Source organism: Odontomachus brunneus, unplaced genomic scaffold (assembly GCF_010583005.1).
Source record: "Odontomachus brunneus isolate Ranch 3 - 2012 unplaced genomic scaffold, Obru_v1 Obru_scaffold_276, whole genome shotgun sequence".
Taxonomy (NCBI): Eukaryota; Metazoa; Arthropoda; class Insecta; order Hymenoptera; family Formicidae; genus Odontomachus; species Odontomachus brunneus.
Genome location: NW_022639726.1, coordinates 89,399 through 100,515, shown reverse-complemented (window position 1 = coordinate 100,515; position 11,117 = coordinate 89,399). Strand labels below are relative to the sequence as shown.

At 30.0% G+C, this 11,117-nt stretch overlaps 4 protein-coding genes across 5 annotated transcripts in view; all 4 read left to right on the top strand.

Annotated features, from left to right (window-relative positions):
* Nucleotides 1-635, top strand: part of LOC116853094 — a 4,611-nt gene extending 3,976 nt beyond the window's left edge. Inside the window, exon 5 of the mRNA XM_032833968.1 lies at nt 231-635. Within this exon, the coding sequence (XP_032689859.1) occupies nt 231-319 (89 nt within the window). The 3' untranslated portion in view covers nt 320-635. The remainder of the gene's footprint in view (nt 1-230) is intronic.
* Nucleotides 636-1,702: 1,067 nt separating this feature from the next.
* Nucleotides 1,703-3,678, top strand: LOC116853081. Its single transcript, XM_032833953.1, has 5 exons — nt 1,703-1,849; nt 1,909-1,993; nt 2,187-2,233; nt 3,067-3,190; nt 3,511-3,678. Exons 1-5 carry the CDS (start codon nt 1,808-1,810, stop codon nt 3,606-3,608), a joined length of 396 nt encoding a protein of 131 aa, XP_032689844.1. The 5' UTR covers nt 1,703-1,807; the 3' UTR covers nt 3,609-3,678.
* Nucleotides 3,679-4,362: 684 nt separating this feature from the next.
* Nucleotides 4,363-8,304, top strand: LOC116853092. The gene is made up of 6 exons (XM_032833967.1): nt 4,363-4,903; nt 5,585-5,668; nt 5,727-5,814; nt 5,968-6,017; nt 7,056-7,176; nt 7,999-8,304. Exons 2-6 carry the CDS (start codon nt 5,627-5,629, stop codon nt 8,085-8,087), a joined length of 390 nt encoding a protein of 129 aa, XP_032689858.1. The 5' UTR covers nt 4,363-4,903; nt 5,585-5,626; the 3' UTR covers nt 8,088-8,304.
* Nucleotides 8,305-9,323: 1,019 nt separating this feature from the next.
* The window catches only part of LOC116853078, a 5,074-nt gene continuing 3,280 nt past the window's right edge, over nt 9,324-11,117 (top strand). The window contains exons 1-4 of one of the 2 annotated variants that reach the window (XM_032833946.1): nt 9,324-9,423; nt 9,483-9,567; nt 9,743-9,792; nt 10,003-10,153. In XM_032833946.1, the coding sequence (XP_032689837.1) occupies nt 9,382-9,423; nt 9,483-9,567; nt 9,743-9,792; nt 10,003-10,153 (328 nt within the window). In that variant the 5' untranslated portion in view covers nt 9,324-9,381. The remainder of the gene's footprint in view (nt 9,424-9,482; nt 9,568-9,742; nt 9,793-10,002; nt 10,154-11,117) is intronic. The other variant, XM_032833947.1, reaches the window with a different exon arrangement.

Genomic DNA, 11,117 nt, shown 5'->3' with positions numbered 1-11,117 from the left:
ATATATATATATATATATATATATATATATATATATATATATACTAAATAAATATTAATTTATTAATTAAATAATAAATTTTAAATTTATTAATATAAACTAAATAAATAGTAATTTATCAAAAATATAAACAACTTGATTAAAATTTTATATATTAGTATTAACGAATGACACACAATAAAAAATTTAGCAAAGAAAAGTTTCTAATCTCATTCTTTTTGAAATTGCAGCGACTGAAACAGGAGCAAAGGGCTTTGCAAAGTTAATAGAATTTCTAATATGTGGCGCCCATATTGTGACATATTTCGATCTAGAATAAAAGTAAAAAATAAAGCATAAAAGCGAGAATAAAAATGGAAAATGAATGACTTTCGGTGGAACGTTTTACATAAAATATTCTTTCATGTGTTCTATGTTCTTTCGCCTTAAATCAAAATTGTACACATTAATTGATTAAAATTTTCTTTAGCTAAAGTAATTGGCAAACATAATAGTCATAATTAATCAATCGTTATACATCTAATGATTTAATCCTTTAATAAAATTAATTACTGATCATTGTATAATCAATTATGTTAACACTGAATATGTTCATTATATGTGCATTATAGAATATAAATACAGCATTTTAAAAAGTAATTATATTTGCAGAAATTTCCAGGGAGAAATGACTCGTCGATCGACAAGTCATTTCTCGCTAGAAATATTGATACCTAACCTTCCAATTTTAGTTGTAGGAAGTGTACGTCTATAATAAATATAATTATTATATGTATAATAAATATAACTAATAAATATAAATTTATATAGATCACATAAGCTACATCATTTATAAGAAGAAAGAGTTGACCCTTGATAATAAAAGATCTTTTATCCTTGAGTGAACTTTTACTTTCATTTTTTACTTTAATCGACTCAGTTATCCGGTGCTTATATTTTTTAGAAACTTAAAAAAATGTGAAAAAATGATGCAAAATTTATTCTTCTCTGATTAATACCTGATCTATAATATACTTTTCAAAATTGACTATTGTTTCGGATGTCCGGGGTAGTCTAACTTCTTAATACACAAGTTACAATATTTCAAATACGGTGTAAGGCGATGATGTTAACATGAACTCGGTGCAAAGAGATATAAATTCAATTGTGCTACGCTTTCGAATAGTAGAACATACTAAGGCCTACGCCCTTCCAATTTTCAAGAATTATGGCTCTAAATAATTTTAACCCAAAAATATTCAAAGTAAATATTTCGGAAATACTTCGAAGTTAGCTATAAGAATTTTGACCGGGAAGTAAACACCAAAAATTACAAAATTTTACACATTATACATACGTCCACTCTTATATTGTTTGACGTTATTTACAGCTATATATTTTAAAAAGTATTTTTCGCAATTTATCCTTTTCCTTGTGAAAGATCTAATAATCTGAATAATCGTTGTAGACGGTATGAAAACAAGATCTATAATTCAGTTTAGAAATAGAGTATCGCAAGTGTTTCTTATAAATGTGGACTTCTTTGTGTGAATTTATGGCGCCCTTTGCAAATGATTAAACATCTTACGTAAAATTATTCTTTATTGTTGCTTCTTATCATCACTTAAGTAACTATCATCAGTTCTCATTTGTACATCTGGTTTATTTAGTGTAAATTTGGGGTAATGAAACAAAATGTTCAAACGTAAAAAAATGAGATTAGATAACATTTAGAGGCACCTATAAAAGCGAGCTGGTAGTTCTAATGTACCAAAGTGTTCACCACAATTGCTATCTGGACTCCAAGTGAATCGTCTAAGAAGCCACCATGAGAACCGTTGCTATAATTTTAAGTATAGTAATCGCGTTGGTGAGTGCCAAGCAACGCGTAATTCGTATTTCGAGGCAATTAATTCTCTCAAATTTTAGAACGTTGTCTACGGTAACGAGGAAGATTTACGGAAATACAGAAAATTCTATACAGACTGCTCCCGAAAGTTCAATCTACCAAGTAGTGAGTATTACAATCGGAAACATTCGGAAGGAGATAATTTGGAAAATAATATTATCTCAGCAATAGTAATAACATTCTAAAGAGAAGGGTGGAAAAGTTTCCTTAAAACAATTCTATGTTAATATTCTTGTAAAAATTAAAAACTTCTTGTAAAGCTTGTAAAACTAAATTTTTCACTTTTTCTTCTTCTCAGGTGAGGTTCGAATCGACACGGCCTTATGCGCGGCTCACCAATCTAAAGTACGTATATCTCAGTCAGTCAAGAATTTCGATTCTTTGAATTCGATGTCTACTTTGAGTTTAATGCATTATCTCAATAAGTTATTCAACTTATTAAAGTAGTAGCTATCATTATTTATAAACGCTAACGTAAACTTCCATTCTGATATTTGAGGTTTCCGCCTCAAATGTTCGGTCAAGCTTTCGTGTCAATGCTATTTCCTTCACGGATTTGTTTTCAATGTATCATAAATATTTGAAAAAGTTAATTTTTGTAAATCAGCTTAATAAAATTAAAATAAAATTAATTAGCGAAAACATTATATGTAAAATAAAACAATTAGATCTTCTAATGCATTTCATGAATAAAATTAAACAACATTTCGGTTCAGATTATTTCTCTTTTTGAAGAAGCAAATTGAAATGTTCACAAAATAGTGGGAACAAATTCACGAAGGACACAGTACTAGATTGAAAACCAAGCCGAATAAACTACTGTTGTAAAAAGTAGTCGGTTTACCATCAAAAACGCATCAAGATTGAACGAAATTTTCAATAAATTTATAACTAAAAAATTATACATTAAAAATATATTTTAGTAATATGTAACGTAAATATAATACGCTTTCTTCTGCAATTAAAGAATTGAATTGTATGTTCTACGTTGGAAAATAATAAAGAGGTAATGTTATATTATAATAAAACCAAGAATATTTCGTTAAAAAATTTTAACAAATGTCTTAATCTAATAATATAAGGAAACGCTACAAATATTAAAAAAGTGCTGGGTAAATTTCAAATAATTTTGGAATATAATAACATAATATTACACATCACGGGATTATCTCTTTCAGTTTCTAGACCCAACTGGCGCTTACTATCCTGAAATGAGTAAAGATGCAATTAAATTATTAATTTACGCCGACCCGGAGAAATTGGAAAAAGCAATGGAAATATATAACAAATGCGATAAGGAAGGTAATCAATTATAAATATTATAAATATGCTTATCAAGACACAATAAATTTTAATTACTACTTGTCAAAAATCACAATTATAAAATATAAGTACAGATATTAAACATCTGACAAAGTGTTCAATACAAAAAAAAAAAAAAATATATATATATATATATATACTAATATATATATTAATACATAAATATTTTTATAATTAACTAAAAATAAAATTAAAGTGTTTGATTCTATATATTAATAGTAATGAATGGCACGCGATAAAAAATTACGTACTGTCTGTAAAAGATAAATTTCTCACTTATCTCTATTTTATATTTGCAGCGACGCTATCAAAAGAGGTCGGTATTTGGAAGTCAATGATGTTTCTAGCTTGTGGCTTGGATCTTATAAAACTTATCGGACATTTCATTGAACCGTAAAGTTTACTTAACTTATAAGATTTTCCACGTTACTGTAAAAATAAAGAATAAATGTGACAGTAAAAGTAAAGAAGGCATTATTTCAAGTAAAACATTTTACGTGAAAAAAATGTCCTTTAATGTTTATTCTCTCGAATTTTCTACGTGTTCTTTTTTTCAAGTTTTCTCTATTGAATTGTGTCATCACGCTAAACTTTTAATAAAATCTAAGTAACCTGAAAAAACTTCTGTGTGTAAATAATTCGGCTAAAGAAAAGAAAGAGGAATAATCGCCCAAAGAAATATCGTGAGGGAAAATCTTACTTCCGCAATGCCTTAAAGCAGTATTGGACATTAATCAATTAAAATTATCTTTGACTGATCGGCAAATACTCAAAGAAGTCTTAAAGTATCTAAGGAGCTAGAATAAAATAATATTCACTTCTAGCCGTCACGGTAAGTATGATGCAAATTCATCAAATATCAGAATACTCATGACACTGCGATGATACAAGATAAATTTGTAAATTATATGTCTTTCTCAATAGTCTAAACGTTTTAAAAATATTATCTGATGCTATCCAGAGATGCGTTCCAGAGATCTCTTAACATCGCTTCGATTATTAAGAAATCACATTAAGACTTCTTGTACTTCGCTGGCCATGTCGAATTTATGATGTCAGAAGCGAGAAGTGATATATATGTTGAAAAAAGTCGTGTGTCATTACTGAATAAAGATACATATGAACAAAAAAGCATTTGAAATACTTATAAAATTGTCCAAAAAGTATCCTTTTCCCCTAATAATCTATAAATAAATGGTGAAATGATGAAATGAGTATTTTATATGCCTCATTTCGCCATTTATTATATGAATATTTATTCAGACAAACTATTTAGGCAGAAAGTCAAACCAAACATTTTTAGAAATCCAATATTGAAAACACGTGACCTACTTTAAATTAAAAGAAAAACCATCTACTTCAGTTTGTTATAAGAAACGGAACGATAAGTTATATAATCACAGACACAAGAATGACTCATTAAAACACTATAGCAAGTATTAAATAAAGGAAAATGTTTACGTATGCGGAAGTAATGCCTCACAACTGAAATAATTCCATACACCTTAAGTGTCTTGAAAACTAGATATTATCGGAAGCATGATATTTTGAACACATACAAGTGGCGGCGTTCCAAATGTGATGCTGACAAAAAGAGATATAAATCCGATCATACTACCTTCACACCTAATGCAAGGTCATGTTAGCGTCTACAGTGTTTCAACTTTCGAGACTGATAAATGATATTGACACGTAAAGATTCATAGCAAATATTTCGGAGACATTTCAAAGTCAATCATAAGAATTTTGACGGAAAAATATACGCCAAAAATTACGAAAATCACGATTTGAATTATGCATACCTACGCTCCTATTGTTTTATTTATACCTCTTCAGTGGCGTAGCCAGGGGGGCTAAGGAGGCTGCAGCCTCTATCAAAATTAATTTTCTAGATTATACTAAGTGTGAGAAAAATTTTTTCGAATGACCTTTTTTTGCTTGTCAAAAATTAAAAATACAGTCCCCCTCGAAACTTTTTTCTGGCTACGCCACTGCACCCCTTTATTTGCATTTTAAGCAATATTACTCGTCACTTATCGTTTTGCGTTATGGAAAATCTAGTAATTTGAATAATCGTTCAAGTCCGTGAGAAAAAACAAGTACTATAATTCAGTCTAGGAAAATCAGTATTACAAATATTTTTCACACTTGCGTAAGACTGTTTCTCTTGCGAACGATTAAACGCCGCAAATAGAATCATTATTTTCTTGCTGCGCCATTATCACATCATTAATGTCACTATCACTGGCTCGTGGCATTAATGTAAATCAGATATCAGATGGAACGGAACAAACTATAATTTAAATATTTATTAATGTTATATAAAAGCGCAGTGACAGTTTCAATGTATCTCAGTGTTCACGCGTGTTGCAGTTACTGCCTGGAAACTGAAATCGAGTAGCTTGAGGAGTCAGAATGAAAGCCGCTGTGATTACTTTAAGCGGGCTAATCGCGGTGGTGAGTACCATGCAACTAATAACTGTATTTTAGTGTAGTTAATTATCTCGGATTTTAGAACGTGGTTTATTGTGATATGGAAAATGCACGACAAAGATTCAGACAGGGCTATGAAACATGCGCCCGAAAGATGGGTGTACCAAGTAGTGAGTATTACAATCAAAAACGGAAGAAGATAATTAGAAAAATAATATTATCTTCGCGGTAATAATAACTTTCCAAAGAGGAAAATAGTTTCCTTAAAAGAATTTGATGTTAATGTCCTTCTAAACTGGAATTCTCTTTTTCTTTCTTTTCAGATGAGGCACGAATCGACACGGTGCTATGCGCGGCGGTTGAAAGCGGTGAGGTACGTGTATTACAATCAATGGAAGCATTTCGATTCTATTCTTGATGTACAAATTAAATTTAAAGTACAATAAACAGACAAACTATTTATCTATCAAATAATCGCTGTTTAGAATCATTAATCTCTATTCTAAAATTTGAAACTTTTGTGGTGAACAAATGTTCATGAATGTTCGTAAACTGTTCATAAAATGTTTATGAACTGTTCATGAAATGTTCATGAACAAATGTTCGGTTAGACTTCCGAATTAATTGCGGACTTGTTTTTCAAATTTTCGTGAATATTTCGAGTCAGATGATTCCTCTGATTGAAAAAGAAAATTGAAATATTCACGAAATATCGGAAACAAATCTACGGACGCAGCATTAAACTGAGAATAGAAATGTGTGAATTATTCGAATTCGAATCAAATCAAGTGAAATTCGACTCGATTCAATCCCTATGATTCGAATTCGAATAATTCGAAAATTTCGAATCGAAAAGTTTCAAATACGAATCGCATTAGCATTAACGAAGTACTATTAAATACATCCACCCTTACGAGAATTAGCATGACTTAAAAAGTTTACATTTTCATACATTAAAATTTTCTTTAAAAATATTAAAAGAAGATAATGACTTTTAGATAAACTCTTACCGACAACTGTCGGATCGATATATGTCGTTGCTTTCAAGGCTAGAACTGTATTCCATACACGTTTACCGACTATATATTATATATTTCTTACCTTAAAATGAATTGATATCACATGATCAATGTTATTTCTCTCATATTGAAGTCACTATTTTCATGTTGAATTCAATGATTATGTTAATTACAAATTCTTTCAACGACTCGATACGATTTCATTCGATTCGAATGAAATTTCATCGATTCAATTCGAATTCGAAATTAAAATCTGAGATTCGATTAGATTCAATTCGACATAAAAAATCTTTAATTCGCACATCTCTGATTGAAAATCAAATCGAATAAATCTATATTGTAAAAAATGATTTGGGTGTAATAACGTGACATCACATCATTACCGTTTGCAGATTCTGTTTTCAAATGGTGCATACAGTCCGGAAAGAGCTTTAGGAATAATTGAAGCGATGATTTCTGACCCAGTTAAATTACAACAAGCGTATGATATATACTTCAAATGTGACAGAGAAGGTAATCAATTTTACTGAGATCTGTCGTTTCTTATCACTTCGGGACGTATTTGATATTAATTTTTAATTCTTAATTCAAAATTATTCTCTAAAATTTATTAAGAAAAATCTAAATTAAAATACCTCTAGATATTGAGGACGATTTTAGTGGTCCACTCAAAAAAATGTGGTATACGATCCGTAAAGTTTGTTTATGCGAATGTGTGCGTCTCAGACACCCATATTGTAGTCACTTCTCGGCGGAACTTTGCCATAGCAAAAAGAAGTGATATTCGTGTGTCTATATACTGCAAATCTGAGTGTGTTATTCTTAAACGCATAAATATGTAGTTGGCTAAAACTCTTCTTATACATCTTTTGCGGTTTTAAATGACATTTAACATATAATGTATAAATTAGAATTTTATACATTTGAGCGTATTAAATAATATGATTTAAGGCGATAAAAAATATATAAAAATAGATTCAGCCAATTATACATTTATGTGTTTAAAAATAACACTCGGATTTGCAGTGTATGCTGTGTGTGTATGTGTGTGAACCTTGTAAGTAATTGATAATATATTTATCATAAATATTTGCTTCTTTTACACTTTAAATTAATTTATTTGTAATTATGTTGAGTTATTTGTTCACACATTCAGATTAGCTTAACTCTACATATTAAATATTATACTTAAACAAGAATTATCTTAAACATAGCTTGATTAAAATCTCATATATTAATGTTAATGAATAACATACGATAAAAAATTACGTGGTATATCTGAAAAAGACCAGTTTTTTATTCATCTTTTTTATCATCTTCTTTTTATCATTGCAGCGGTTCAAGCAGGAGCTGTGGGCATTGGGAAGTCTATGCGATTTCTACTGTGCGGTTCATCGCTTATATCACTTTTCCTTGATTCGTAATAATGCGTATCTTTTATAATAAAACATTAAAAATAAAAAATGAAAGTTAAAATTGGAGAATAGATTACTTTCAGTAAGATATCTTACATAAAACGTTCCTTTGTATATATTCGAACAAATTTTCGATGTAGCTCTTCTCTCTTGACTTCTTTATTGAATTATATCAACGTATCAACTAATCAATCAATAAAATACAACCTAAACCTGAAGAAACGTTCCTATGCCCAAAAAAGTTCCACTAAAAAAAAGAATGTTCGATATATATGTCCCCTTTTATTTGCCTATATCGATTCTTTGTATTGCACATTAAAATAAATTAGATTCAATTACGATATTCATATTATTAAAAATTTATGTTGCTAAATTATTAATAAACACACATTCGCAACTTGAATACGCTACAGTATAGTATAGAAACACTTTCCGCACTGCTATTGTGATATCTTAAGATACTTAAGAAGCTAGAAGAATGAATATAGTCGTGCTAATCTTTATTCTGTTATTTCGATCTAAATTATGCATACGTATAATCCTATACGCATCCTATTGTTTTATTTACATCCGCATATGTTAGCAGTATTGCTCGCACATTATCGCTTTGCGACTTATGATAAATGTAGTAATCTAAACAATCGTTTAGAATGATGTGAAAAAGCAAGTATAATCTAAAAAAGTTAGTGTATCATATTTTTTTACACATGGACTTACATGAAACTGCGTTTCGCTCTTGCGAATGATAAAACACCGTACGATTAAACACCGTGAGTTGAGTTTAATGCACATTATAATCGTCAATATAAATCTCTATTCTGAAACTTTCGCGGTATGAACAAATATTCGGCCAGGCTTCTAAATTAATCCGTGGACTTAATGGCATAGACTTGTTTTTCAATTTTTCGTGAATATATTTCAGTTTAGATTGCTCCGCTCTTTGAAAGAAACGAATTGAATTATTCACGAAACACCGGAAACAATTCCACGAAGAACACGGCATTAAACCAGAAGCCAAACCGAATTAATCTATACTGTAAAAAAGTGGTTAACGTCAAGAAACATCTCAAGTATCATATAGTGATACTTTTCTGCTTCATCATCATCGATACTCGCTAGTTCGCATTCATGTAAATCAGATGATATAAGTTGAAACGCAATTAGTAACGCAACAAACGCACGTGTTTAAATCACTAATGATTTTCCTATAAAAGCGCGATGACAGTTTCAATGTATTACAGTGTTCAGGCGTGTTGCCAGATTGATATCTGGAAACTGCAATCGGATAGACTGAAAAGTCAGAATGAAAATCATCGTGATAATTTTAAGCGTGCTAATCGCGATGGTGAGTACCGTGCAACCAATAACGCGTATTTCAGTGCAATTCATTCTCTCGGGTTTTAGAATGTCGTCTACTGCAACTTGGAAGACTTACAAAAATACAAACGAGGTTATGAGGCATGCGCCCGAAGAATCGGTGTACCACCTAGTGAGTATTACAATCGGAAAATTTCAGAAGAAGATAATTTAAAAAATAATATTATTTTCGGAGTAATAATATATAACTTTCTAAAGAGGAAACTCTTTAATAAAATAATTTCCTTAAAACAATTTTATATATTAATGTCCTTCTAAACTGAAATTCTTTTTTTCTCTCTTTTCAGATGAGGTACGAATTGACACGGCGTTATGCGCGGCAATTGCAAATGGTGAGGTATGTATATCACACGATCAATCAAAGAGTTTCTATTCTATTTTATATGTACTTGAGTTTAATGCACATTATAATCGTCAATGTAAATCTCTATTCTGAAATTTGAACTTTCGCGATATGAACAAATATTCGGCCAAGCTTCCAAATTAATCCGTGGACTTAATGGCATGGACTTGTTTTTCAATTTTTCGTGAATATATTTCAGTTTAGATTGCTCCACTCTTTGAAAGAAGCGAATTGAAATATTCACGAAACACCGGAAACAATTCCACGAAGGACACAGCACTAAACCAGAAGCCAAACCGAATTAATCTATACTGTAAAAAAGTGGTTAACTTCAAGAAACATCTTAAAATCAAACGTAACAGTGCTCGACTAATTTATAACTAAAATTATATAGTATACATATTAGTAAAAATATATTATACTATCCACACAGCACAAAATATCTCAGCAATGTCTTCAGAATATTACAAATATTATTTTTAAAATATTACATTTGAGATATTCTTGGGATATTGTACAGATTTGAAATAGAATATTTCGTATGAAATATTTTAAGAATATTCCATTTGAAACATTTCATTTGTGATGTTTCTGAAATATTCTGGAGATTTGTCATTGTAAATATCTCAGAATATCTAAAATAGAATATTATAGAAATATTCCATTTGAAATATCATCATTTGCGAAGTTTTTGAAATATTTTGGAAATCTGTCGCAAGAAATATATTAAGAATACCTCAAATTGAATATTTTAGAAATATTTTACTTAAAACATCTATTGTACAAATTTCCATTGTATGTACATTCAAAGATTTCTTGACTTGAAGAAGTCAGTTAATCGTTAACACTCAAATTTAGGTGTTTATCCCCAATTTTTGGGTGTTTGCATCTACAATTGAATGTTTTTTGTAAAGGTATACTAATAATAATAATGAACACAAGTAATTAAAATAAATAATAATTATTTATTGTTATAATGTGCGTGTGCGTGTGCATGTGTGTGTGTGTGTGTGTGTCCATTATATATTAGGACCTTAACTTAGTTTCCGCCCAAAAAATACTGAGAAAAAGCATTTATTGTAAAAAATTTATTTAAATTATTTCAATGAAAGTATTTTCCATCACTTTCTACAACTTTTTGCCATCTTTCTGGCAACTGGGCGATACCATCTCGATAAAACGATGTTTGTTTCGAAGCAATCCATTCGTCCACCCATTCTCGCACTTCTTCAACATTTCGGAAGCGTGTACCACTCAAGCCGTGCTGCATCGATCTGAACAAGTGGTAATCAGAAGGCGCTATGTCTGGTGAGTACGCT

What these genes read in the sequence shown, in the direction of transcription:
- LOC116853092 (XM_032833967.1), top strand. Translation starts at nt 5,627, where the DNA reads ATGAAAGCCGCTGTGATTACTTTAAGCGGGCTAATCGCGGTG. An exon ending in AAAGATGGGTGTACCAAGTA is followed by an intron (nt 5,815 to 5,967) that starts GTGAGTATTACA and finishes CTTTCTTTTCAG; the next exon opens with ATGAGGCACGAATCGACACG. An exon ending in CGGCGGTTGAAAGCGGTGAG is followed by an intron (nt 6,018 to 7,055) that starts GTACGTGTATTA and finishes TACCGTTTGCAG; the next exon opens with ATTCTGTTTTCAAATGGTGC.
- LOC116853081 (XM_032833953.1), top strand. Translation starts at nt 1,808, where the DNA reads ATGAGAACCGTTGCTATAATTTTAAGTATAGTAATCGCGTTG. An exon ending in TAAGTATAGTAATCGCGTTG is followed by an intron (nt 1,850 to 1,908) that starts GTGAGTGCCAAG and finishes CTCAAATTTTAG; the next exon opens with AACGTTGTCTACGGTAACGA. An exon ending in TAACAAATGCGATAAGGAAG is followed by an intron (nt 3,191 to 3,510) that starts GTAATCAATTAT and finishes TTATATTTGCAG; the next exon opens with CGACGCTATCAAAAGAGGTC.